General features: G+C 38.7%; 2 protein-coding genes across 2 annotated transcripts in view; both read right to left on the bottom strand.

The window, feature by feature from the left end:
- Positions 1-1,450: 1,450 nt before the first annotated feature.
- On the bottom strand, positions 1,451-10,303 carry ak1 (adenylate kinase 1). The gene is made up of 7 exons (XM_042508697.1): positions 10,218-10,303; positions 4,765-4,802; positions 4,119-4,154; positions 3,495-3,658; positions 3,118-3,234; positions 2,832-3,023; positions 1,451-2,235 (listed from the first exon to the last, which is right to left on the bottom strand). Exons 2-7 carry the CDS (start codon positions 4,769-4,771, stop codon positions 2,170-2,172), a joined length of 582 nt encoding a protein of 193 aa, XP_042364631.1. The 5' UTR covers positions 4,772-4,802; positions 10,218-10,303; the 3' UTR covers positions 1,451-2,169.
- Positions 10,304-12,886: 2,583 nt separating this feature from the next.
- Positions 12,887-26,170, bottom strand: part of gpsm1b (G protein signaling modulator 1b) — a 33,632-nt gene continuing 20,348 nt past the window's right edge. Inside the window, exons 6-14 of the mRNA XM_042509341.1 lie at positions 25,787-25,902; positions 25,415-25,570; positions 25,215-25,323; positions 24,972-25,086; positions 23,443-23,513; positions 23,144-23,314; positions 15,149-15,311; positions 14,840-15,045; positions 12,887-13,835 (exon numbers count right to left, since the gene is read on the bottom strand). Coding sequence (XP_042365275.1) covers positions 13,635-13,835; positions 14,840-15,045; positions 15,149-15,311; positions 23,144-23,314; positions 23,443-23,513; positions 24,972-25,086; positions 25,215-25,323; positions 25,415-25,570; positions 25,787-25,902 — 1,308 coding nt within the window. The 3' untranslated portion in view covers positions 12,887-13,634. The remainder of the gene's footprint in view (positions 13,836-14,839; positions 15,046-15,148; positions 15,312-23,143; positions 23,315-23,442; positions 23,514-24,971; positions 25,087-25,214; positions 25,324-25,414; positions 25,571-25,786; positions 25,903-26,170) is intronic.

Raw genomic sequence — 26,170 nt, 5'->3', positions numbered from 1 at the left:
AGTATTGAGCAAGACTGCTGCAAACAGCAAATGCAAAACAGTCTGCATAACCACTAGGAGCAACCACCACACCTTTAAAGTATGCCCAACGACTGTGCTTGCTTTTGCCATTAACTGGCTCAGACTGTTAGTCCAAGTGTTTCACAATCTTATGAAAGGGATCACTAAAGAGAAACACGTTTTTCTTTACCTTTCACTTGATCCAATCTGTTTGTTACTGTCTTCCTGCAACAGCCCAACTCCTGAGACTCTCATGAGACCTCTCCTTGAAGGAGACTTGGTCCAAACAAACGTTACAGAAAAATAAACTGTCTTTCTTTAACTTTCACTTGATCTGGTCTGTTGGTCTGACCAAGCCTTGTTCAAGGACAAGTGCAAGAGAACAGTTTGGATTAATCAAAGGATAAGAAAAACATTTTTCTCTTGAAGGAGCCTTTCCATAACATTGTTTGACACTTAATAATAACAATCGGAGCCTCTCAGTGGCAAAAACAAGCAGTTTCAGTAGACGTATATTGACATTATGTTGTTGCCCCGATGGATTACATTGCAAAATCAAAAACTGTTGTTCCCATTAGTCACCTAGACCTAGAAAAACACGGGAAATAGGGTTTCAGTTGAAAAATAAGCTTTCCTTTAAAGTAAATTTTCGTTCGAATACTCAGATTTTCTGTTCTTGGTACGAATTCATTATAACTTCATTATAACTAACTGGTGAGTCCACACACACAGCAAAACACATTTCCCTCTCCCCCACATTCACAGGCATGTGTCTCTTTCTCTGCTGTACGTGATAAATAACACTGCCACCTCCTTTCTTCACCTTTGTTTTTGTACCTTTATTAGGTAAGTACTGCATTCCTAGCATTCCAGCCGCATCCTCGATGGCTTTATGAAAGTGCTCACGGACGCCTTTTCTTGATTGACTTTCCAATGGATGCATCCTGTCCCCCTTCAGAAGCTGTTTTCCTCTTCCTCATCCCCACAGCGCAGTCATGATCAGAGCTCTCCTTGGAGGGTAGTCCGGATACCTGTTGCTATGTTGGCTTGGCCAGCTGTGTGTGTGTGTGTGTGTGTGTGTGTGTGTGTGTGTGTGTGTGTGTGTGAGAGGAAGGTGAGAGGTAAAGGAAGACCTGTTGGTCACCATGGGCTCAAAGGAACAGTTATAATAACAGGAGTGAAGTGCGGCTGAGGCAGCATGTCCTGTATCCTGTTGTGTCTACATGCTCCAGCACCTTGACCATGTTGTCTGAATAAAAAAGCGTTTCCTCTTTTTAAACCATGATGTATTGTCATAGTCCCTTCTTAGTGTGTGTGTGTGTGTGTGTGCGCGCACGCATTTGTCCAGGATTACTCACAATGTCTGTCTATAAAAAGTAGTCATATAGATTGTGTGTCACTGGCATCTCTTAAATATTCAAACACAGTCACAGCTGATAAACGAATTCAATTGATTTTTCGTATACTTTAATTTTTTTGTTATTTTTTCTTTTTTTTTTTACATATATCACTTTATAGACAGCTGTTACATGTGTGCATCTTGATGAAAAAGTAGACCATTTCTGTGCTTTCAATATTGTTTTAAATGGATTAATATAAAATATGAGAAAAGTAATTTAAAAATTCTGTGTATGTACATGTATACAGAGTTTCACCAGTTTGTCCACAGTAGGTGATCCCTGCTACTGTTCAATGGCACAGTCATAAATGACTCTATTATCATTTTCCATAAACTCTGCATTTTATATGGCAGGATTAAAGCAGAGGAAAATATTCTGTAAAGTGCACATAGTGGTGCCTTTAAGGTTAGGAGATGTAGCCTCCTGAAAACAACACCTTTTGTGGTGCCACTTGGACGCATCCACATACATGTTCAGCACAGAATGGAAGTGAGACTCACATAAAGAAATTGATTTCCAGATGCTACTTTTGGCCGTTTCATTGTTGTGTGAGCCTTAAACTTGTAGATTCCTATTGCTGGAGTTGGAGTAGAGTTAAGGCATCTTTGATCCTTAATGGCCTTGACTTTTCTTTTAACCAAGATGAGTGGGAAGGGCTTTCTTTAGTTGCTCATGTTATTTCCCTATGAAATTCATACTGATAAAATAACATTAAAAAATAAAATAAAACAACAACAACCAGACACAGCTAATCTAGTTATGTTGTTTACTACAGTGCATCAATAGCCTTGGAGACTTGGGTGAAGACCTCATCCACTGGCAGCTCAGAGTCAACCTAGGGTAAATAGAATATATGTTAGATTTTACACACAATTTACATTTTATTTAAAGGTCCAGTGTGTAGGATTTAAGGGGATATATTGGCCAAAATGGATTATGAGATGATACGTGTTTTCTTTACTGTATTAATGCCTGAAACTGCGTCATTCAGTGTTTTTATCAGTTTAAAATCGCCTGGTCTGTTTGTTTTGGAGAGGAGGAGACCTCTGCAAATTATTCAGCTCCAAGTAAAAACCTCCTGAAAGTCTGAATCTTCAGTTATCAGAGAAAAAAAGATGAGCACACGCTAGCAGGTGCTGAGCTTGCAGCCTCTCTGCGAAGTGCTGAACACTATCTGAGAAACACTGATTTGTAACATAAAACTTCTTTTTACTGTGTTTTTACTGGTTTTAATAAACTTGTCTGTCTGTTTTGGAGAGGAAGAGACCTTTGCGGATATTTCAGCTCCCGGCAAAAACCTCCTAAACACTGAAGTAATTCTAACTGGGAGAAGTTTTAGCTGGTTGCAATCTGCAATCTTCACCACTAGATGCCCCCAAATCCTTCACACTGCTCCATTAAAACACTCACTATCATCACAGTCATACGCACCTTCCTGACGATGCCACGGCCCTCGTAAAAGGCAATGACTGGCTCAGTTGCTTTGTAATACAAGTCCAGACGCTTCTTGATGGTCTCCTCATTGTCGTCAGAACGGCCGCTAGTCTCGCCACGCTTCATAAGCCTCTTGACCATGGTCTCTCCTTTGGCATCAACGTACAGCAGCATGCAGGGTTTGCCGATCTGGAATCAGAAATAGTTTGCTCATTTAACTTTTTTTTTGTCTTAGTATGTTGCCGGGATGAGTCATAGATCAACAGCTCATGCCCTCTCCTACCTTCTTCTCAAACTCCTCACCCTGCTTCACCTCACGGGGGTAGCCATCAATAAGGTAGCCCTTGGAGACTTCAGCCTTGGCGATCATGGCATCCTTAATCATGTCTAAGACTGTGTCCTGAAAGCACACCCGAGACATTATGATCAACCTTCACAATGACATGGCACTTCTGATAGAAAATACACTCAGTTGGCAGTTTATTATGCTGACAGGTCTTTATTAATGTGTCCTCCCTGTTAATATCAGTGAGAGTAGGCTAAATAGCAGATACACCTCGCTGTATAATGCAGAACCGTTACACAGCACCAAAGCTACCTCCTCTAAAATGATCATAAAGTTGAAGTAACACCTCTCTAAGACAGTTTGGACTGTCTTACCAGGGGCACAAGCTCTCCCTTCTGCATGATGGCCTGGAGCTGCTTGCCCCTCTCAGAGCCAGAAGCCACCTCAGCACGGAGCAGATCTCCAGAGGACAGGTGAGTGTAGCCGTACTTTGCTACTATCTTCTCACACTGGGTGCCCTTTCCAGAGCCAGGCCCACCTGAAAAAGAAAGAGAAAAAAAAGTATAGTACAAGAGAGAAAAAAGGCTTCCTTTTTTTTTATTTATTTTTTTTTAGTTTTTTAGTATTTAAGTCAAACCTTTGAAACATGAGCAACTTGGCTTAATTTCTTTCAAAAATGTGGGAAAAAAGGCAATGAGAGGGGATAACATTATCCAAAACTTAGCAAGAAATTAGCAAAAGGTATTTTTATAAGTTTAGTGACATAATTTAAGTATGTAAATATAAATATAGTCTTTCCCTAACTTTTTGCTTTTTTACATTAGACAATTTTTCCTAGCTTTTTAAAATAGTCATTAAATCTTCAAAATTCTTTCATATTGTTGAACATGTAAGTTGCCTATTGTCTTCTATTGCCTGAACGCAGCATAAGGAAAGTGATGTTGCTCCAGGTTTTAAAGGGTTAAATTTGTTGCGTTCCAAAATGAGGCAATACTCACCCACAACAAAGATGATCTTGGCATCTTTGATTTTGTCTGGAATGAGCGAGCACAAAAAGACGTTATGAGTCTGTACATGGCAAAACTTCCCTCTAACCAAAAGAATGATTTTTAAAAAGTTAAATTCACAAGGAAATTGGAACAAACCAGCTTGACAGCCAGATGTGGAGGAAAGGCCTTCAGTGGAATCAGCAATACACGTATTTCCCATGTTTCAATTGCAGGGCACTGTGTTGCCTGGACCACTTGTAGCCTGTTTTGACTGTGCTTGCTTTGCTTTAGGTTTGTGCTATGACTCAAACAGTGTTGCTATGACAACTGTTGTCACCAGAAAATGTTATTTAGCCAGCTATAACTGCTCACAGGGGGACTACAGGAAAAACTATATTGTGTGTTAATGTGAGCAACTATATCATGAGATAACTGTAGTATTACACAGGTCTGTGATGTTCATTGAATTTAATATAACAATAATATTTAAGTGCAGTATCCTCAAATATATAATGCAAGCCCTCCACTGTATTCTCAAAAATCCCCAGAAGAGGGCAGTAGAGTCTAACAAAAACACCTCGAGTCTGCCTCTGCTTCATTGTAACTCACATCATCCATCATCTTCAATCACTCTCTCACATGATATATCATTTACCTGCCATTGTGTTGCGTTAGATGAGTGTATTCCTTCAACTGAAAGACAGAAAAGGACACAGAAGGAGAAGTAAATAACTTCACTTCAGCATATTTTTGACAAATGCAGACAGTCAAATAGAATTTGTGCAGATTACACTTTATTTATTGCCTGATATCAGACTCTTGATACTCATTTCTATTCATGTCACAATTCCAAACAAATCAGCCACCTCAGTGGAGTCAGGGGTTTCAAGGTCTGGACCCAAGCAGCTTAAATTTGGGGAGTTCAATGTTTTATGGTAAACTAACATTTTGTGAACAAAGTAACACTACGTTAACCATGTTTTCACATTAATATATATATACAATTCACTTTGTACTCTACAAATAAAGGACTTTGGTATTCCAAAAAGAAGTATTCAGATCCTTTACTTAAGTAAAAGAACTAATACCACACTGTAAAAATACTCTGCTACAAGTAAAATTAAAAGTAGGGTACTCAATCTAGACAAAAACCTAATAACATAAAAATAGAAGTAAATTAGAAAACAACTTAAATATTCATAAAACAATATACCAAAAAAATTTCTGTTAAGTGTCTAATTGATGAATGGACTAACTGTTTCAGCTTTACTAAAACATACTTAATAATTTGTGAAGTAACTGGTAACTAAAGCTTTCAGATAAATATTTTCCTCTGGAATGTAGCGGAGTATAAGTATTAAGTGACATGAAAACACCACACTAGAGTAAAGTAGTAGTACCTTGAAATCATACTTAAGTACAGTACTTGAGTAAATATGCTTAATTGCGTTCCACCACTGAGCTATACTGGTAACAGTATTAATATTGCTGGTGATGTTATTGTCAGTGTACATATATGCATCCTTCAAAGTATTTCAAGGATGTGCAATTGGAGCAGTAAGAAACTTTTTTTTCATTTATAGAGAATTTGCAATATGGCAATACTTAACTTACACAAAGCATAACAATGCAAAGTAACTTTTACAGTTTGTCTCATCACTGATAAAATGTTTCAGTTCTTCAACATTTATTCGAGACAGGAAGTGCCTAATGACTCTATCGTGACATTACTGTATTTATGGACAGAAGACAACAGCCGTTTCCTCTCTTTTAGCTGACTTACAGATACAAGAATGAGGAAGTAGGCTGATCGAGTCATCAGGGCTGGCATGTGTAAAAAGATATCTCCAAGTAGCTGCATGCCTGTGTCATGTGCCTTGCGTCTGAAAACGAGTGTGTTTGAAAGAACTGACTCAACAGGTGCTGCCTGTGCCAAAATACCCACACAGGTCTGCATCTGCTTCCAAGTTCTCCTGCAAAATGCGACGATTTTCAAAAAATTCAGCTCTACGTTTTGCATTTATTTTAAATACATTTGATATCTTTAATGCAGCTACTTCCCACTTAAGTTTAGAAAGAATTTGGAGTGAAAATGTCCCCTTTTGCCACATGTATATGTGCAAAAAATAGATTATGTGAATAATACTATTACATCACAGTGATTTTCAACTTTCCATGCAGTATATATAGTTATAGAGCTACTTGCATCACACACATGTGCGCACCATGTTCTTCAAGTAACCTGAGAAGTCACTGGCCTGAGTTTAGTGAAACCAGATTTATGATAAGGTGCTGACTTCTAAGGTTACATGGTGAGATAAATGCTTGGATCTAAGTATTTTGGCACAGTCACCAGGGAGAAAGAACATACTGCACACAAATACATCATAGCTACAAAAAGCTTTATGGGTGGGGAATTAACTATCTTGAATATAATCATAGAATTTTAGACTTATTCTCTAAGTTTTGATTGGTACACTAAACCTTATGTGTTATGAGGGAGGTATTAGATTAGATTTAACAGGACTTGAATTTGACTTTGGGACAATGTGGCTGTTTGCTTACTGCCATATGCCTGCTACTCAAACAAATCTGTCACTATAGCGCCAGATTGATAATAAGCCTTAAGGAATGTAGGGCATTAGAAAGGTTATATGAGCTGTGTCATTGTTGCCGGACTGCAGCAGAGGAAAAAAATATGTGCTGAACAAAAATTTAAACATAACACCCCTGATTTTGCTGCTTTTTTCACAGGTTGAAATAAAATGTTGTTTCCCTGAATTTGGCAGTACATCCAACCGGCCACACAACTGTAGATCACATGTAACCACACCATCTGAGGACCTCCACATCCAGCGTCTTCACCTGCAAGACTGTCTAAGACAAGCCACCCAATCAAGCTGATACAGCAACCGGTTTGCACAACCAAATATTTTCTGCACAAATTGTCAAAAAACAGTCTTATAGAAGTTCATCTGGATGCTCATCATCCTCACCAAGGTCTTGACCTGACAGCAGTTTGTCATCTTAACCAGCTTGTGTGGTTGTGAGGTCGATTGGATGTACTGTCAAATTTATGGAAAGGACATTGGAGACGGCTTCTGGTAGAACATTCAGTTCATGGGCAACAGCTCTGGTTGACATTCTTGCAGTCCTCTCACAGCTTGGGACATCTGCAGCATTATGCTGTGTGATCAAACTGCTTATTTTTAGTGGCTTTTTATTGTGACCAGCTCAAGGCTGATATTGGTGACTTATCTTGATATGCCACACCTGTCAGGTGGATGGGATATCTTTGACAAGGAGAAATGCTCACTATTGCATATTTTAACATTTTTTTTGCCCAAAATCTGACAGAAAGACACATATCTCTTGGGTGCATGAAAAAGGTTGTTATATCTAACTTAAACCTGTGAAAAATGGAAGCAAAAATAAAAGTTTCATATTTACAATTCTGTTGAGATAAGTTATATTATACTGTACATAGGCAAATTAAAGATTTGTATATTTCTACAGCTGACGTGTTTCCTGGTTCACCATTGAGATATACTTTAGCAGAGGATCCACCAAAGCTCCAATTGCAACAAGCTTGTTCTCTGATTCTCACATGCAACACTTCTCAGCACTGGTGGTGCTGCTTCTCAGGTGTCCAGTTTTATGTCAGCCGCCGTTAACCCTGTGGTCAGTGTAAATGTCACTTGGATGCTTGCATCTGAGTCAGCAGAGTGCCTATTTGGGAATCCCTCTTTGGCCTATTATGGTACCTTCCTCTGGGTCCCCTGCTTCTTTGGCACGTCAGATGTGTTCTGGTTCTGATACAGTGCAAATAACATTGCATGGGTCTCAGTGTGTGGCCCTCCATTCTGCCGGGTATTGTGGAATGGAAACAGACTACAGCAGTGTGATTGAGCCGATATATTTCTCAACAGAGGCTATATCAGAACTGGAGATGAATGTGGCAAGACTGAACTGGACTTTATCAAATGTAGACAAAAGAATGTGAATGTGCTGCAGGATTGAATCTATATTCTTTCTCTTTACATGCATGAACTCTCTTACAACTGCACAAATAATTTAACACCATGCAGCTGAATGTGCTGTTAAGCTGAATGTAACCTGATATCTGCAGACACATTTGAACATGGGATTTTTGTAATCATATCCTTGAATTGAAATAGAGATACTAGACTTACACAACCCCCACTCCAATGCTAGTGTCTCATCCCACCCTCATGTCTTATTACTGTTTTTTACTCTGCTAAAAAAAGACTCAGCTGTTAAGGGATAGCATGTCAACCATTCTCAAAAAGCACATGGCACTAAGCTTTGACTGACTGCACTAAGAAGCAGGGGCGGAACCAGACACTGTATACATTTGGGGCTCTTACTCAAACCAAGGGGGTCCGGGGCATGCTTCCCCTGGGAGATTTTATTCCCTATCAACAACAACTTTATGTACTATTTTCTATCTGAGATAATACAACATCTAAGAAATCTGTACATCATTTGAGAAAATTTATTATAGTTACCAAGGTAAAAAAAAATCATCCTGTATAGCCTACTACCCCTTTTGTATCTCATTCAACAGTTTTTATCATTCTGAAAACATAATACAAGAAATGATGAGGATGACCAACTTTACTCATGCCATCTAAAGAGAGGCAAAAACTGTGTGATGTTACATTTTTAACATTGCATAAGTAGGGTAGGAATTTGGTGTTACTTATCTTGAAACCTATTTTTGATATACTAGCAGGGGTGAAGATTTCGTTTCAACACCAGGTAGGGGGCTCTTGTAAAACAGGGGGTTATGGGGTCCTCTGTAAGAAAAGTTTGAGCATCTAACTCTTAATTTCCTGCATTCCTCGTGATTTTGTACCAATTTGAGCCCTTTCTGCACCATTTAGAGTATATGTCTTCAATTTTTCTACTTTTTTATTGTTATTGGTGGATGGGGCAACTGCATGTGTTCACAGAATGAATTATTAACAGTTACACTGAAATCCATGCCATAATAACATAATCTGGCCTACTAATTACAAATCAAGGATCCCTAACAATGACTAGTAAATGTTGTCTTTTATTCTCTGAATTGAACATCAGGCCACCAACAGCACATTCACACAATTATATCAGATTTCTTTCGGGGAGTAGCATCGACATGGACAAATATTATTACCTGAACGACACACAGTTAAAAAGGTATTTTAAAACCCTAGAGGCTTTGGGGCTTTTGATAAAACATTGGGGGCTGAAGCCCCAGAGGCCACCCCTCAGCTTCGCGTCTGCGTACAAGCAGCAGGAGTGAAAGCAAAGTACTGAGCACAAGCTCTATTAGTGCATTCTCTCAGTGTACCATTGGTTACTAAGGCACTCTACAAATTAATTGAGCGCACTGTCCCTTTAAGGGAGAACAGGGGACCCTTTGACGTCAGTGCAGTGGGAGATATTCCATGATGTTTGTGAAAGGATGGAGCGAGATCATTTCTGTGTTAGCTGTGGCTGCCGTGGACGTGTTTGTGTTCCAGAGTGCAAGCTTTGGCTCAGTTTAATGTGTTCAAACAAGAATCAATAGCACTCAGCCCTTAATCAGCTGTTAATGAGCATTACTGGGGCTAAAAGCATGGCAGTGGAATTAAAGGCTGGAGCAGCTTGTATGAAAATGTCCTTAAATGGATGTAGGTGGAGGGGAATGTTTGCATGTTATTATAGTGAAGGAAAATCATCTAGAAGGAAATGTCTGCAGGAAAAGATAGGAATCAATGATGGCTGATTTTGATTATTTTTTTAAGCAAAACAATTATGTCATCCAATAAGAGCCATCACTGTCAATGACACACAAGAGCTTCATGCCTTTGCACTATGCAGAAATGTCTGATCTCCTCACAATGTCAACCACTTAAACAGTGTGACTGACCAAAGTGTTGAGAAAGCAGATGACAGTTCACCATTACAGCCTCTGTTTTTCTCACTCTCCATCCTAACATACAGCCCTGCCCACTCTCCTTCTCTCTGAAATCTCTGTATCCGTCACTCCCTCTGAGTAAGTTAGACCCACTCCCTGTCATTTCATGCTTCCTCTATGGAGCCTTTGTCCTCTGTACTGACCTCTCTTTGCGCGCTGTGGCTCTAGATCCCAGTGCAAGGGGCTGCTGTCCCTGGATCCCCGTGTGTGTGTGTCTGCACAGTTCCTACTGCACGGCAGCCCTCCCTCCCCCTTGCTATGCCTTTTTATAGCTCAGCTGAGCCTGCTCAGCCCGTACTGCATTCTGGGTAAGAGGGAGGAAGTACAGAGAAGGAAAGAGAGGGAGGGAGGGAGGGAGAGACAGAATGATGGACAGGAGGAGGCAGGAGCAGAGGAGGGGAGGGCTGTGACAGAATGCCCCACTGTGAGTAGTTCAAGTCATTCTGTTCAGCATTTCAACTTAAAATTTTGTGCCTTTCTTATTATTTGGGTGCAGCAGAACAGTGGAAAATGAAAATATGATGTCATGGAATGGGTGTTGGTGTCATAATCATAATAATGGGAATGTTGCCATTATTTACATCAATAAAACTGGAATTTAACAACCTACTATTATTTTTATGGTAGAAATGAGCTAGATTAGATGTAACCAGCATGCGCTTGGTTTATGACTTAATCTAAGGATTGCAAATACATATCTTTGTGTTTTAATAAATGATTTATATTAATACTGAGTCTTGGTGATGCAACCTGAACTGAAAGTTAACCAACAGGCTTGCTCAGCCCTTTGTTCTTTGTACCAGCAAAGATTAGAGATTGGGAAATCCAATCCATTGATTGTGTCCTCAGTAGGGACTTATTTTCCAATGCACTGACTGTAAGGATATTTCTGTCCTGTGGAGGTCAGTGTTAGTCATGCATTTTGAATTAATCTGTTCAAACTTTACAAGAAAGCTACCCATTATTTTACCAAAACTATATACAAATAGAGCCCAAATAAACATCTGCAACATTTTATTAAAAGCATGAGGGGACATATTCATGTCCTCAAATGGAACATAAATACAAAATATATTTATATGTACAAATTATGGCAAAGACAAATAGAAGCGTACCAGGTACTTCCTAAAAATGTTAATTCACAAAAAACTGAAACAAGAAAATATTAACTTTAGCTCCCAATGTGTTGTTTATCAAAGGTAGATGAATCAAACATAGCCACTATGAACTTGGTCAGTGATCCATCTCAGTTCAACTTCTCTAAGGTCCATGAGCTTTGAGGTACAAAAATGAGGTATGCACTACTTGATTAAAAAGCAAGCCCATGATAAAGTCTTTTTTTTTTGTTCAGTACCTTTATACAGATTCTCTGTACAGCTAAACTCCTAGCTGATTAAAATTTCCTTTTCGCAGTTTGTACCTCTAATGTTAATTCTGGAACTTTACAGGCAACAAATTGTTAGAAATGTAGCTGAGCTGAAATAACACACTGTAACCTTTATGAAATGACTTGCAAAAATCTCCCAATTTATGGTACAAGTTGGCAAAACTTTGTTGCTGAAAACAGAGGAAAGTTATCAGAATGGTCATAATTGTACTGCTAATACTATTATTATCATGTTTTCCTCCAAATATTCAGGAGTAGGGAATGCCTTTTATCCCTAAGAGATTACACCCTGTATTTTACAATGGTAATACAAGTGTTTGACCACAGGGAGGCAGTACATCAGCAGCACAACCCACAATAAGTGTCTCAGTGTTGTTCGTGGTATTATTTTTCTCAAAATGACACAACCATCTCATCCATCTGTCTCTATCTCTATGTTAAGTAATAATAAAAAATGGCAGTAAGCAGTAGTCTGTTATCAGATGTTGAGAACAGTATGGGCAGCAGATAGCATTACTTTCAAAAGCTAAGCAGAACAGTTAATTGGAGCTTGAATTATCACACAACTCTAATCTTGAATCTATAAAAGCAGCAGGTATTTCATATCTTTTGCTCAGTAACCGGTGTTACTGCATTTTGTGTGTAGAGATGCATTTTTATAAATGCAGAAACGCACATAAACTACATTTACGTGGAAAATCTTATCCCACTCAGTCAGTCAATTGTAAATGAATTGCATTAATTTGTTTGAGTCAAAAAATAAAATAAAAATAAAAATATGCGTGGTTATCAATCAGTGGAAAGTTTAAACTGACCTAAGCAGTTTGTTTAACACTGGATGATGATCCCTAATACTGTTACTGCACAAATAACACCAGTATTCTATGAGCAGCGGGAACCACAAAAATTCAATGATAAAAGCAGCATTGATCAGAGTACAACTGAAGCAATGTATTGTTGTTAAAGACTGTTGGTATATAGATTATTATCCGCGTCTTTCTGATTTCAGTGCAAATCTGTCATTTCTGTCATGTTTTCATCAACTCTGTTCCTATCATTCAAGGTCCAGTGTGTAAGATTTAGGGGGATTTAGTGATCTAGTGGTCAAGTGGTGAAGATTTCAGGTTGCAAACAGCTTATACTTCTCCCGGTTAGAATTTTCTTTTGCATTCACTGTTTGGCAGGTTTTATACCGGGAGCAAAATTATCCAGAGAGGTCTCTTCTGCTCCAAAACAAACCGACCAGGTGATTAAAACTGGTAAAACCACTGAAAACAGCAGTTTCCTGTTACAAAACAGCATTTCTGCTGTGCTGTCTGGAATATTGCAAATGGGCTACTAGCCCAGTGCCTGCTATTGTGTGCTCACCTTTTTTCTCTGATAAGATCCAGGCGTTCAGGAGGTTTTTACTGGGAGCTGAGTTATCCACAGAGGTCTCTTCCTATCCAAAACAAATGGACCTTGTGATTTAAGCCAGTAAAAACACTGAATAAAAAAATTCATGTTACATATTGGTGTTTCTCCTATGCTGTTTTACAGTAGAAACATGGCAGTGCAGCATAGCTATCTCCACGGTGAAGAAACCACTGTCTATGCACAATCACAGCTAATTCTAAGGTCACAAAAAATCATTCTTATATTCAGATGATTAAACACAAAAGAAAATGTCATTGTTATATCCCATTTCTGCCAATACATCCCTCTAAATCCTACACACTGGAACTTTAAATCTTTGTCATTCCCACAACTCATGCTTTAGATGTCCGCATTAATCAGCCATATTACGCTGTATGCCCCTCATGTGCATCTACAGAACACATCTGACACCAGGGAATACAATCTTGAGTCTGAGAAGAGAGAATGCTGATTAAGGCATTAGATTGAGTACATATTACGTTTGCTTCCTGTTACCCCAAATATACTTTATTCCTCCTCACAACGCCGAGCTTAAATTCTGTTTGTTTTCTTGTTATATTAACACACATTTAGAACATAATACATTGAGCAACATTTAACAGGGCACCGCCTATTGCACATTGATTTTGACTTGTTATTAGAGATCTTGTTAGTTCACCCTTCAGTGCCGTCTTTAAACGTTGGCTCATCTCTCTTTAATTTCTTCTGCTTTTTTATTTTCTTTGTCATGAAGTTGTGCAGCATTATTCACCGAGTCCTAGCTAGAAAAACCACCTGGCGGCTCTGGATCGGGGGACTGAGGGTCGTCCTGGTCGTCTGAGGGCAGCTGGACGCGCTGCTCGTCCATACGCTTGGCCTGCACCCTCTGGATTAGACTGAAGAAGTCTTCATCAGGCACTGTGGGCGCGTGCGGGCCGGCTTCTGGCGGGGAGCACCGCTGATCATCAATCCTAGAGGACTACAGCCAGAAAGATTGATATATTTAGCGTGTAGAGGCAACTGTGACGCAATGTGGTGTAAAGACACTGAAGGAATACATCATCCCCTCAAATTTATTCACCCTGTTTTATGTTGAATTTGTAAAGAAATCTTTGTTATTTTCACATGCCTTCGCTAAACGAAGAATCCAAAACTGGTTGAAGTTCTTGTTAAATTTAAGTTGTACTTGACTGCATATAACCACTGGAAAATCCAAACTAAAGCGTCAAAACACCAAAGTCGCACAATTACACAAATAAACTACGAATTGAGGCAGTAGTAGAGCAGCAGTGCCTGCGTTTGGTCATGTAAAATTACTGTTTTTGTATGTACGTTTCATTTTTTGTTCTCACAGATATTTCGAAATAGTTTAGCTGTTGTTAAATAGGGACCCCTATGATTTCAATTCATTAAGATTTTTCTCCATATTTAGATTCTTCTTTCACTGCAGGCTAGAGCTGCACCTATCAATTATTTTAATCATTTTCTCTATTGATCTGGCAATTATATTTTGGATTAGTTGACTTATCTAACGACTAGTTTATTGATTATTATAGAGATGATGTTTTTTTATAACTCAATTAATATTACATCTAATTTACCCCCAAAAATATCAAAAACTTGTCTTACTGTTTTTTAAATAATTTACTTCAATAATCTTAAAAACAATAAAGTAAATGGAAAATATAAAATGTACGAATAACATCGTTGACATTAGTGGCGGTGCACAAAGTTAAAGTGACTACTACTAACAGAAACATATTTTGTATGTAATATAATAAGTAATAATATATAATCGTAATATATTATGCTTGGGTGGGGACACAAAGTAAACAGGTGTTGAAGTATTCTTTTAAACAAATTTATCTGAGCAACTTCTTCTCTTCCCTGAACAAAGATCTGCACTGTCTATAAGACTAATTTTTAAGAAATCTAGGAGGATTAAACCCTTGAGTTCCTGTCATGTGTGAATTGTGGTCTTACCTGGCACTTAATAAGCATGTTGAAGAAGTCATCGCTGGGTTCTTGATGATCTCCCTCGCCAACCAGGTGTCCCAGATTGTTATGGGTAATCCTCAAGCCCGGAAGGTTGCCAACATTAACCCGCTGGTCATCTAGACGGCGGCTCTGGGAGCTCGCAATCAAATCAAACAGCTCCTCAGTCTGAGGGGAAGTGGTAATTGCAGGATCTAGCAGACAAGGGAAGCATTCAGTTATTAAAAAGGAGTTCATGCATCCTTAAAATAGCCCGTGAAAGACTTAACAGGCATGCAAACACTGTTTTCAACAAACCTATCATGTCGTTCAGGGAAGGCACGGAGTTTGCAGCACCTTCTCCGTTGTCTCCGTTCTGTGGCTCGTCAAGATGGCAGCGCTGGTCATCCATGCGGCTGCTCTGGAACTTGCTGAGGAGGTCGAAGAAGCAGTCTTCATCGGAGGGGTCACGACCCAGCTTCTGAAAAAGAGAATATGGTTCGATAAGTTTTTAATGGAATATCTGATTCTGTTGAAGAATTCCTGGATTATGGGCATACGATTTTATATTAAATAATGATATTATCTGTTATGATCATGATAGAGTTAGACTTGGTATTTGTCTTTGCATTTGTGTAATGGATGTACATCTCAAGTTTCATCATGATACAATATATTGATTCTTTGGACAACAATAATATATTTGCTGATATCACAACGTCTGCCACCTACAATCTCAGTTCAGTTCAATTCTGGGATGATACATTTTCTTTTTCTTGTCTACTTACCATCCTCTGCCTGGCGCTAAGTCACTAGCATTTTTTGAATGTTTAAGAAGGTGTGGTGACACAGTGGTGCCACGAGAATTTTAAAATAAAGGTGCATCCTAAAGGTGACGATACATATCAATGTTTTCACTTTGCATCAATGATATTGGATCATATATCAATATATCGATATCGATCCACGCTAAAGTATCGTAACATTGCTAGTTTTTGCCATTTAAAATGTGTCAACTGTTATTGTTTTATTCACAGTAAACATGTATTACCATGTGTTATGGTAGTGTATTGTGATGTTTAGTGTGAATGTGTATTTCTCACGATGCTCACTGTGTGGAGTGCAGGAAAATTTGCTGCTGCAATGCAAAAGCTAACGGTAATAAACAAACAAACATAATCTTTAGATGAAATAATTGAACTCAATGGCATTGTGAGTGGCAGGGGGATTTTCAAGGCGGCCAGCTTGTGGAAAAGAAAAATAATCAGATTAACTCCCATGGGACGGCCGTCCTGGTGAGACTACCTTGGCCTAGATACTGAAGGTGGTACAATATTATGAAATGTGTAAAAATAAACAACCCATTCGTTTTTTTAAGTAAAACCGCCAAACATACAGCTTTAGCTGCCATAGACCAGAAGGCAGATATAACTTGAATGTGACTGAATATTTATATATGTAGCATCACTTTGTAATAGTTGTGGTTTTTTTTTTTATTTAGTTTCTTGAACTAAAAAGGCAGAAGTATCAGTGAGTTAATTAAAACGTTTTCATTGGATTAAACTCGCACACAAGGAGTTGAAATGAAAGACTGTCCTTGGTTTCAGCGCCAGAAATTAGCATATAGCTCCAATCAATGATCTACCAACGAATAATCTAATCACAGACTAACTGAATGCTATTTAGGTGTTACATCCACATGGCTAGTCGGCCTCTGAGGTTGCCACTTGTTTGCTTTGTTTGCAGCCAGATGTGCTCTCTGACATCACACTGCTGATCCTCTCTCGACCACTGTCACAGTCGAGCTGATGTGTTTAAACTTTGCAACTGAATTGGATAACATATGCATGAAAAATGTTTTAGCTACAAATACTCTGAGCTACCAAAGCAGATGTGGAAGTTATTATGCTTGACCAGCCCCAATCAAATATTCTGGCAATCAGACTGTGATGTTTTGATACCAAATTAGACATTATCTGCTGGACAGCAGCGTTATAAATATATAACTTTGTGCAAAAATAATAAGCTGTTGTCCTACTGTGAGATTATTTGAGAGCATATAAAACTGCCAACACACTGATTCAAATGATCAGATGAAGTGAAAACAATATAATTTAAAACTTTTCATCTGTATTAAACAAAATAAATGAAAAGTTCTACAACAGGCTGAACTCCTCCGTCTTATCCTTCCACTTCCAAGTGCTCTACTTAGAGATGCCTGGGGTCTGTAAAACTTACTTTTTGAACCTCACCAGACAAATACTTAAAACAGAGAAGAATCATAATTACCTGATGGTGCTTTGTTTTTGCTTTCACGTAATGCATCCCAAAATATGGACTTTTAATCTCCATAATGTTAGTTGTGGCTAAAACTTTAAGGGAATCTTTAAAATCTCAAAATCAATTTTCAGATGACTACAATAAAGCTACCTATGCTGAAGTTGATGCAATAAAGCAACACTTCACCCTCTAAATGTTCATTTGTATATCAATTCACTCACCCTGTGTTACACTGACTTCATAAAGAAAACTTTGTTTTTCTCGTATGCCTCTGGTGAACTATGAATCTAATCATGCAGAACATTCTTGATGAATTGAAGTCATAGGAGTCAACGTTTAAGAACAGCAAAAACTATTTTTAAAACATTCTTAAAAAACTCTCACAGAAATTGTGAGGTAACTTAACTTATCTTTGCTCTCTTCAAAAGCTGACTCCGTTGACAAAAACAGTAATTTTACCTCACAGAACTTGAAAGTTGCTGGCTAAACACTGCCTCAAATGCTAGTTTCTTTGTGTTATTGTGTAACTTTCATGTGCTCAAGTTTTAGTTTGGATTCAAAGGGGTTAAATGTGGAACCCTTTGATTTCAGTTTATCAAGAATTCTGACCGTTTTTGGATTCTTCGTTCACCAGAGGCATGCAAGAAAAACTTTTCTTTACAAATTCAACATAACAGTGGGCGGGTAACTGATATAAGTCCTTGATTCCTTTACTAATAACTAATCAACTGACATAATATACTATGGGAAATATATGTATGATAAATATAATTAATCGTGTAAGTCTTAAAGTAGGCATTCTTGAAATACAAAAAAATATTGAACTACACAATGCAGATCAGGTGACAGTGAAATATCATTAATACAGTGGCGAATTGTTTTGTAATGTTGGCTTGTAATCTTAAACTAAGCCAAAATGTTAACTAAAAATTACCAAAACTAACAGCAAATTAATATTATTTTTAACTACTCACATAAAATATAAAAAATGGACAAAACTTACTATTTCTGAAAACTTTGTGTGATACCCAAACATCAACAAAATGTCTAAAAACAGGTTAATAGGAGACGAGGTGAAAGTGAGCATCACAGATCGAAAACAATCTGATAGTGTCCCCATTACAAAAGCCTCTAGACTTCCCTCCCCCGCTTTAACAAACTAACCCCAATAACACTCACGATAACAAGTATTCCAATGTAACACAGAGCCATTATAAGTTTGACATCTTCAACACCGACTGGTGGACACGGTTAAAACCACTTTGCCTTACAGCAAGATGTGAAGTAGGTCAGCGTCAGCAGACACCTGATTTCACTCAGCTCTATTCCAGGAATGTTTTCTCTTCTATTTCAACTTTTGTATTGGAAAATTAAACTATGCTCCGGACAAAGACCTTTAACTTTATATTATAAAAAGTAATTTTCTTACACTGCATCTTCTTCACTGGAAGTAAAATATCAATACATACAGTAAACACACAAAAAAAATGCAAATACATACGCAATAACAAGTTAAAAATTTGATGGAAAAAAAGTGAATAACCTCTGGTATCCTATGCACCATGTTGTTGTTCAAGCTGCAAAACATAAATGAAACATCTTACCAGCAGCACCTCTCCTTTGTCCTCTATCTATCCCTCCCTCTCTCTCTTACCCCTCTCGCTCTGTCCACACGCTTGGCTCACACCTCCTTCTCCCCTACTTTCACCCACCACTTTACTCTCTCTCTCTCTCTCTCTGCTCCCCTGCTGGACTCCCTTCATCTAATTTCCTCTCCTCCTCTATCCCTCTATTCCAGCCTCCTTTTTATCTCTACCATCCACTCTCTGTCTCTCTCTCTCTGCAGCTCTCCTGCAGGCCATTTTGGTCCCGTTCACCCACTGTGGGAAAACAACTCATTATGGGAAGCAGGGTTGGTTGACCCTGTGGGGAGGGGAGCAGCTCTGCGATCAAGGTCACATTATCAGGCGAGGGGTAGAGCTCGGGGAGGGGGGCAAATGGGAGGAAGAGAGAAAAGGGGGTGGAAAGATGGGTGCAGGGGTACGATTATGAGTAAATTCCATGCCACTGGCAGCCAGCAGAGATCAAGTGCTCTCAAATGGCAAGAACCACCAATGTCAGCACTAAATTCTCGCATGACAAAGTTCAAATACCCTTCAAAACCAAGGATTTTTTCTGACATGTACATAAATAAAATTTCCATGGGATTTTTATCTTCTTGCACTTTGCAGACTAATCAGCTGTGACTTATTGTAGTTTCTTTCCTCTGTCCTCGGCCCCATGGTCACTATGTGGATCTCCTCACTTCGCTCTCTGTATTGTCCAATTAATCAAGTAGGCCAGAGGGACAGAACAAGAGAGAAAGGAACACGTGATTATGATGAGATGGAGAAAAAAAGGGGGGGAATGAAGTTGGGAGAGTGACTGTGTTAACGGAGCATAAAAGACAAAGGAGGTTCCTGGATTGTGCTCTCTAACCTCATATGTTTAACAGCAACAAAAACTCAAAGACATGGCTTAACCAATGGTCAATTTTGAATCTATTATTATACCCTTTATAGGCGCAAATCAATAACTGAAACTAAAAACCAATCGATCAAAATTTGGAAACAAAAGATTGAACCTCTATCACCCCCGTAGAATACGTCCTTATACATCTCGTCCTCAAGCAGGACTTCACACATTGAAAAACAATGCATATATTAATACGAAATTTACTTTTGTCAAACTTTTATGCTGTATATTCTGCAGCTGAAGACCATGTGATAAGGCCAAAAGCTCCAGAACAAGCAAGGAAAGTAGTAGATTGTTTTGTCAAGTGCAGTTTCCGAGGTCAAGGATAAAGTGTCAAGTTCAACTTTCAAGCAAACATGGATGAAAAGTCAATGAAAAGTTTGGAGAAAAAATAACACTTGGGGAGTAACCCTCAGCGTCAGACAGGGACACACAATGCATCCTTTTGCGTCTGTGTAAGAAGCACCGGGCTTTCAACCAACTTCATTGTAAACCCAACGAAAAAGGCTGCTTCTGCCCAAGCGTTAAAATAGGACAAGTAGTGATGACTTAATGTCTTGTGGTCACATGCTCCAAAGTAATGGAGGGCAGCATTTTCAACTCCAAGCCAACAAATAACCATCATCAAGCCAAAAATAACAATGCTTTTCAACAATCTTTGTCCCAAAATAATATTTTCAGACATCGGATTATCTGGTTCTAGACATATTTTGGCTCTGACCAACGCTTGATCAATCTAAGATCATGGAATTAAACATGACAAACGGTAAGCTTGCAAGTTAACTTTGCCTAGCTAAGTGGCTGAACACGCCACACACCAGTACCATGGATTTCGGACCTCATTTTGCCTGCACGAAGATATATTCTTGGTTACGCCTTGATCACAAATACTGACTTGGCCAACCAAAGCCGGCAACCCTGCAGGCTAGCGTAGCCATGTTAACGCATGTAGCAACTGTGATCTTTGTACTTTCTGCAGACACTGTTTGGTCTACTATAAGCACATTGCATTGAAAAAGTAAGATTGGACCACAGAAAGCTTTTCCAAAGAAAGCTGAGGTTAGAAAAGGTCACTAAGATCATTAAACTTGGGGAGAGGTTGCAGGTATCTTAAAACAACAAAAAAATAATACTTGACTCGACTTCTTTGTCCTCTATGTGCCTTGTGAGGTACAAGTGGTATTACAAGACAGGAATCTATTGACAAAACGGAGCAGTGACATTGCTGTTGACCAAAAAGATGTTTGTAGGTTGTTGCAGCCCAACATGATGTTTCAAAAGAAATTGCTTTGCTAGATTGTGAACGATACATCCCACAGAAATCACAAGTTCTAGCTCCAGGAAACAGTGTTTCACAGAAACACAGCTGGCTTTAAAATACTGGCAGATTTGAAAAGGAGCAGTCTTCAATGTCATCAAGATTACCAACATTTAACCTTCTGCTCCCTCGTGATGAACTATCATCATGCAGCTCAGTAATTTACACTCTTTTCTAGCATGTCAGCTTGCTGATTACAACAATTAGTATTGTCACAGAAGCAAGGCATGATTTGGTGCTGTGGGGCGCAACATTTCAGGGATACAGCTGCGAAATGGCATATTCATTAAGAATCTAGTTCACAGCAAATGGAGCACTGTTAGCATTTAATGAGAAGACACCTTTACACTGTATCTGACTTCTAACATAATATCATATAACCTCATGGGAAATTAAGGGAAATGTTCCCGATTTAATCTCTCTAATTTCTCTCTTTTTTTCTTTAAAGCAGAGGCCCGGAACACATTTCGGACATGGGATGAACAGAAAAAATGGGGAAAAGTAGTGCCGTACACCAAGCAGTCAGCATTTTAAGTCCCCTTAATTCTTTCTAAGAAAAAAAGTAAATCCATCATCTCTTAGGTGGCTTTCTTAATGATTGAATTAAAAGGCTAGCATAGCTTAGATTTACGGCAAATGCGAACCAGATAAATTAACTGCATTTACAAACAATCTATCAACTATGGAGCCTCTCAAAACTAGTACTTAGCACATTAAATGCCCAAAGTCCAAAAACCTTCAAATTCACCCTGTTAACTGTTTTAAGTACAGAAGTGTGCAGAGTCAGGAAGTGTGAAACTAACAATTTATAATCAGCTCAAAATTCTAAAACAATATGGAAAAGTCTTTTAAGAATGGGCTTAAATGCAACAATCCTCGTAAAAAAAAAAAAAAAAAAGAGGCTAAATAGAAGTAACAAAAATCTTTACAGGTATAGTTTTACATTTTGGGAAATATACTTGCCGAGAGTAAGATGAGGAAATTGTAAACATTCATATCTGTATGGTAAATATGAGGCCTATTCCACCAGGCGGCTTAGCTTAGTTCAGCATTGAGTGAAACCAAGAGTAAACAGTTAGCCTGACTGTCCCATGGATGTATGAAAAGAAATGGACACAGCGTTGGATGTGAGGCCCAAATCATTCATATTAAAGCTGCTCAGTGAAGCCAAAAAAACAGATTTTCATAGTATAAAATTACCTGCATCTTTTGCATTATGGGGCCCATTGAGCATGTGCACCAGGGACAGCTGCCAAGCAGCTAACTACCACCGGTCGAGTGGCTTACTTTCTCTCTCCTAACTTGAATGGGGATAAAGATTTAAAGGTCCTGTGTGTAGAATTTAGGGGCACCTAATGGCAGCAATGGTATAAAATATTCATTACTATGTTTTCGTTTGGGTATAATCAACTGAAACTAAATTTCCGTTACCTTAGAATGAGCTGTTTATACAGAGCAGGCCCCCTTTCCAGGCTATTTGTTGTTCCTACTGTAGCTCAAAATGAACAAAACAAACACTGGGTCTAGATAGGGTGATTTGCGTTTTGCACATGGGTCACTATAGCTCTCCTACACGCTTGGCACATGAAAGAAGTTTCAGCTCTGCAACCTCAACCTCAACCTCATCACTAGATGCCTCTAAATTCTACACACCGTGCTTTAAAATGAAATATTGAAATCGGCCAACATGCTGATATCTGCCAATATCACCAACTAATATATATATTTTTTTATTTTTCATTGACAGAGTGAACGTGTACAAAACATCAAACCTAAGTTAAAGTATTTTTCTAAATTCGCACAATGACTTAATATTGCATACACTGAAAAAGACTAAATCTTAATTCTACTACAGAAAAGATCTGTTGATCCCTAAAATTCGGTGGGGAAAAAAGTGGATATATCGATATCAGAATCAGCAAAATGAGTTGCTACATATCAGCATATCGGATATTGGCAAAAAATACTATAACATGCATCCCTAGTTGTGATGCTGAAAAAAAATATCTACTGATATAAAGACAAAGTCTTTTAGGAACCTATGGTATCACGTGTGATCCGTGTGTTGTAATTGCGTGTATTGTCACAATTTAAAACCGGCTTTAAACCCGAGCTCTGGTCCTATTCAAGGCTTGCTCTGTCCGCAACATACTTGGGTCTTTGTAAGAAGTTATTAAGAAAACAAAGCTACAGCTACTCACTGCCACTGGAGGCGGGACTTGCACAGTGATGTCATCAGTGTCCACAGGAGAGTCCAACCACGGCCTTTCATCTGATGACTGACTGTCAGGATAACCTTTCCTTTTGCCTGGCTGCGACAGCTGACTCTTGGATCTCCTGGGTATACTTTCCAAGTCTTGGTTCTCACCATTCTGCAGTAAACAAACATAATGCTAGAGGTGGGGGGATTGAAAACTGTTTGGGGAGAGATGTATGGGCCACATTTACAGGCACATTTCTCTCCGTTGTTTGGTACTGAAATGTGAGACACAAAGATTACCTTATCTGAGGAGTACTTCCACAGTTCTACACTGTCCATGCTGTTTCTCTTGGTGAATTTGGGTCTTGCTCCTACAAAAAAAAGAAAAAGAAAAATGTTGCATATTAATAATTACATGACATTAAAGATTTATCTCACAGCTGTAGAATCTCTCAAATACTTGAGTCTAAAATTAAAGCAAGCATGCAAGGAACTCTTTGTCTTTACTCATGTCAGCATTGGTCTCATGATGCTCGGTGTGGATGTGAGGCTTAGGCAGACAACCAAACAATCTGAATAGGAGACTGTTTGCCAGCTACACACCAGAGAGGGAAATGTAGGACATGGGTGTGAGTTTCTGCCCGGAGGAGGGTTCATGAAAGCAAACACCACACAAAAGCCAGACTGACTGTGCAAATAAAGATTGTACACTTTCTCTACGCTTCATTTTACATTTCAAATACTCCTAATAATGTGAGCTGAGGGGAATCTACAATAATAATCATCAACTTTATTATTACTTGGGGATAACTTAAGCTAAAGACTGTACTTTGGGATCAAATTATCTTCCGCAGACTGGGGGTAAAGCCAAAAATGTTAATCTCACCCCAAAAATGTACACACCCTTTGATTTCTCTCATATTTAGCCACTGTCCAGACATAACACACACACTGTCTGCCTGTTATGTCTGTCTTACCTTAAGTTAGTTTTACATTTAAATGGCCACCTTGTGTACACACACACTCCAGTTATTCCAGTAAGTTTATTCAAGCCCACAAACATTTAACTTTAAAAAGCAGACTCAAAAATAAAATCTATTTAAAAATAGCTTTTAAAAGTCTGTAAAATCGGTAAATCGGCATTTAGAAATCACACCGATTTATAAATGCAGATTTACTTAATCTGTTGGTTAAATTCCGCTATTTAAAATCCTTGATACAATCACCACAAGCCCGATGGACATTAGAGCGTTTTTTCACAGATGGTTAAGTACGACACCATGACAGCGTCTCCTAACCACAGTTTGCAGAGTCAAAGCAGATGGGTCTTGGTTTTAGCACTGACTTTTAGACACACGAACAAACACACACAAATACAAGCACAGATCTGCTTTTTCATCTGCCATTCCCTGTCCCTTGCCATGACTGAGTAACTTGCTTGTACTTGGCCTGTCACGATAACTACTTTTGTTTAGTGATCTAACTTTTTAGAAGTATTTGCCATTATGGGTATTACTGTCAGTTTAATATCATTTAATGCCAATGATAAAATGATAATCTACTGGCATAACAATGCGGTTAAACCCTTTCAAAGAACAATGAACTTTTAATTTGACCAGTTTAGGCGCAGTGAAAAAATACTCCACGTCTTTTAATGGTAAGGAAAATCCATTTGTTTGTTTGAGCATCATGTCGGCTAAAATGTGACATTCTTATGTTCGGCTCTGTTTGGAGAAAACAAAATCTGCCTATTAGCACCTCTAGAGCTCACTAATTTACACGATATCTCACATAAAAGGTAAAAAAAAAAAAAAAAGTTTTATTGTCACCTTGCATCTCAAACTCTGAACTGGAGGGTGAAAGGTCACTTTCATTTACCCCCAGGGACTCCATCAGCTGTTCCACATTCATTCTGGCTGTCAGTTCCCCATTTCTGTCTCCAATCTGGGGAAGAGATGAATAAGCAGGACAAACAGAACCAGTTAGGTCAAAGAAGCCTTCACTTTACCAACAGTTTTTCTTATTTTGTTTAGATCGACTGAAAAATAAAAAAAATTTAAAAAAAGTCTCACTTCTTTAGAGATGTCCAAGTGCTTTCGGGCATAGTGAAGAGCTTGTTTGTGGTTCCCTAAAGACACATATGCATTTCCCAGACTCCAGCAGGCACGACCCTCACCAACTCTGATAAGCCATGAACATACAGACAAATTTCAAAAACTACTCCTTTGCTCATGCTTGCTTGTGCATATGCATTAGATATTGCTCATTCTACCTGTCAGTGAGCTCCTGAGCTATGTACAGGTGTTTCAGGTGGTAGTCTATGGCCCTCTCATACTGCTGCAAAAGAGTGTAGGTGTTTCCGAGGCTGTAACAGGCCTGAGCCTCCATCACCTGATCCCTCAGCTGCCTGGACAGCTGCAAAGTTTTCCTAAACAAGAAGAGACAAATTGAGAAATGGAATAAGGAAAACATTAAAGATGGAGGGGATGAGTGAGATGAATGAGAGAGTTCTAGTGTTTTACATCAGAATCATGGTTTTAAATTAAATTTGTACTCCGGACATACAGTATTTTCACTTTTTCAGAAACGGGTTCACTTCGCCTTCTCTCCACTAGATGTCAGACTCCCCTCTCTCCTGTCTCACCTGTAGTATTCAGTGGCTGTGTTGAACTGACCCAGGAATATCAGGGCATTGCCAAGGTTACTGTAGGCTCGCCGTTCTGCTGCTTTGTCTCCAAATTCTTTGGCTATCGATAATCGCTGTGAATGACAAAGCAGAAAGGTAAAGTCAGACTAAGTTAATGTAATATATTCAACCTGACTCTTAATTTTAGTAGGTTAATGACATCAAATTTTCACTTCTGATGTCACGTTTACTCCACTTTTCCCTTTTTTGGACTCAATGTACAAGCAGAGGCAATTACACAAGTTCAGAAGCTCTGTTAGGCACATGATTCTACAAAAAGATGTGCTGCAGCAGCTGCGGTGAATCACATCAGCTCCTCTGATTCCCTTTAAAGGCAGTGTG

This window comes from Plectropomus leopardus, chromosome 20 (genome assembly GCF_008729295.1).
Source record: "Plectropomus leopardus isolate mb chromosome 20, YSFRI_Pleo_2.0, whole genome shotgun sequence".
NCBI classification, from domain to species: Eukaryota; Metazoa; Chordata; class Actinopteri; order Perciformes; family Serranidae; genus Plectropomus; species Plectropomus leopardus.
This window is presented reverse-complemented; position numbering and strand designations above follow the sequence as displayed.

Bases quoted from the DNA above. Each gene is read 5' to 3' on its own strand.
- ak1 (XM_042508697.1), bottom strand. The intron at 3,235-3,494 runs GTAAGACAGTCC...GTGTGCTTTCAG, and splicing joins AGGGAGAGCTTGTGCCCCTG to GACACAGTCTTAGACATGAT. The intron at 3,024-3,117 runs GTAGGAGAGGGC...TTCTGATTCCAG, and splicing joins GTGAGGAGTTTGAGAAGAAG to ATCGGCAAACCCTGCATGCT.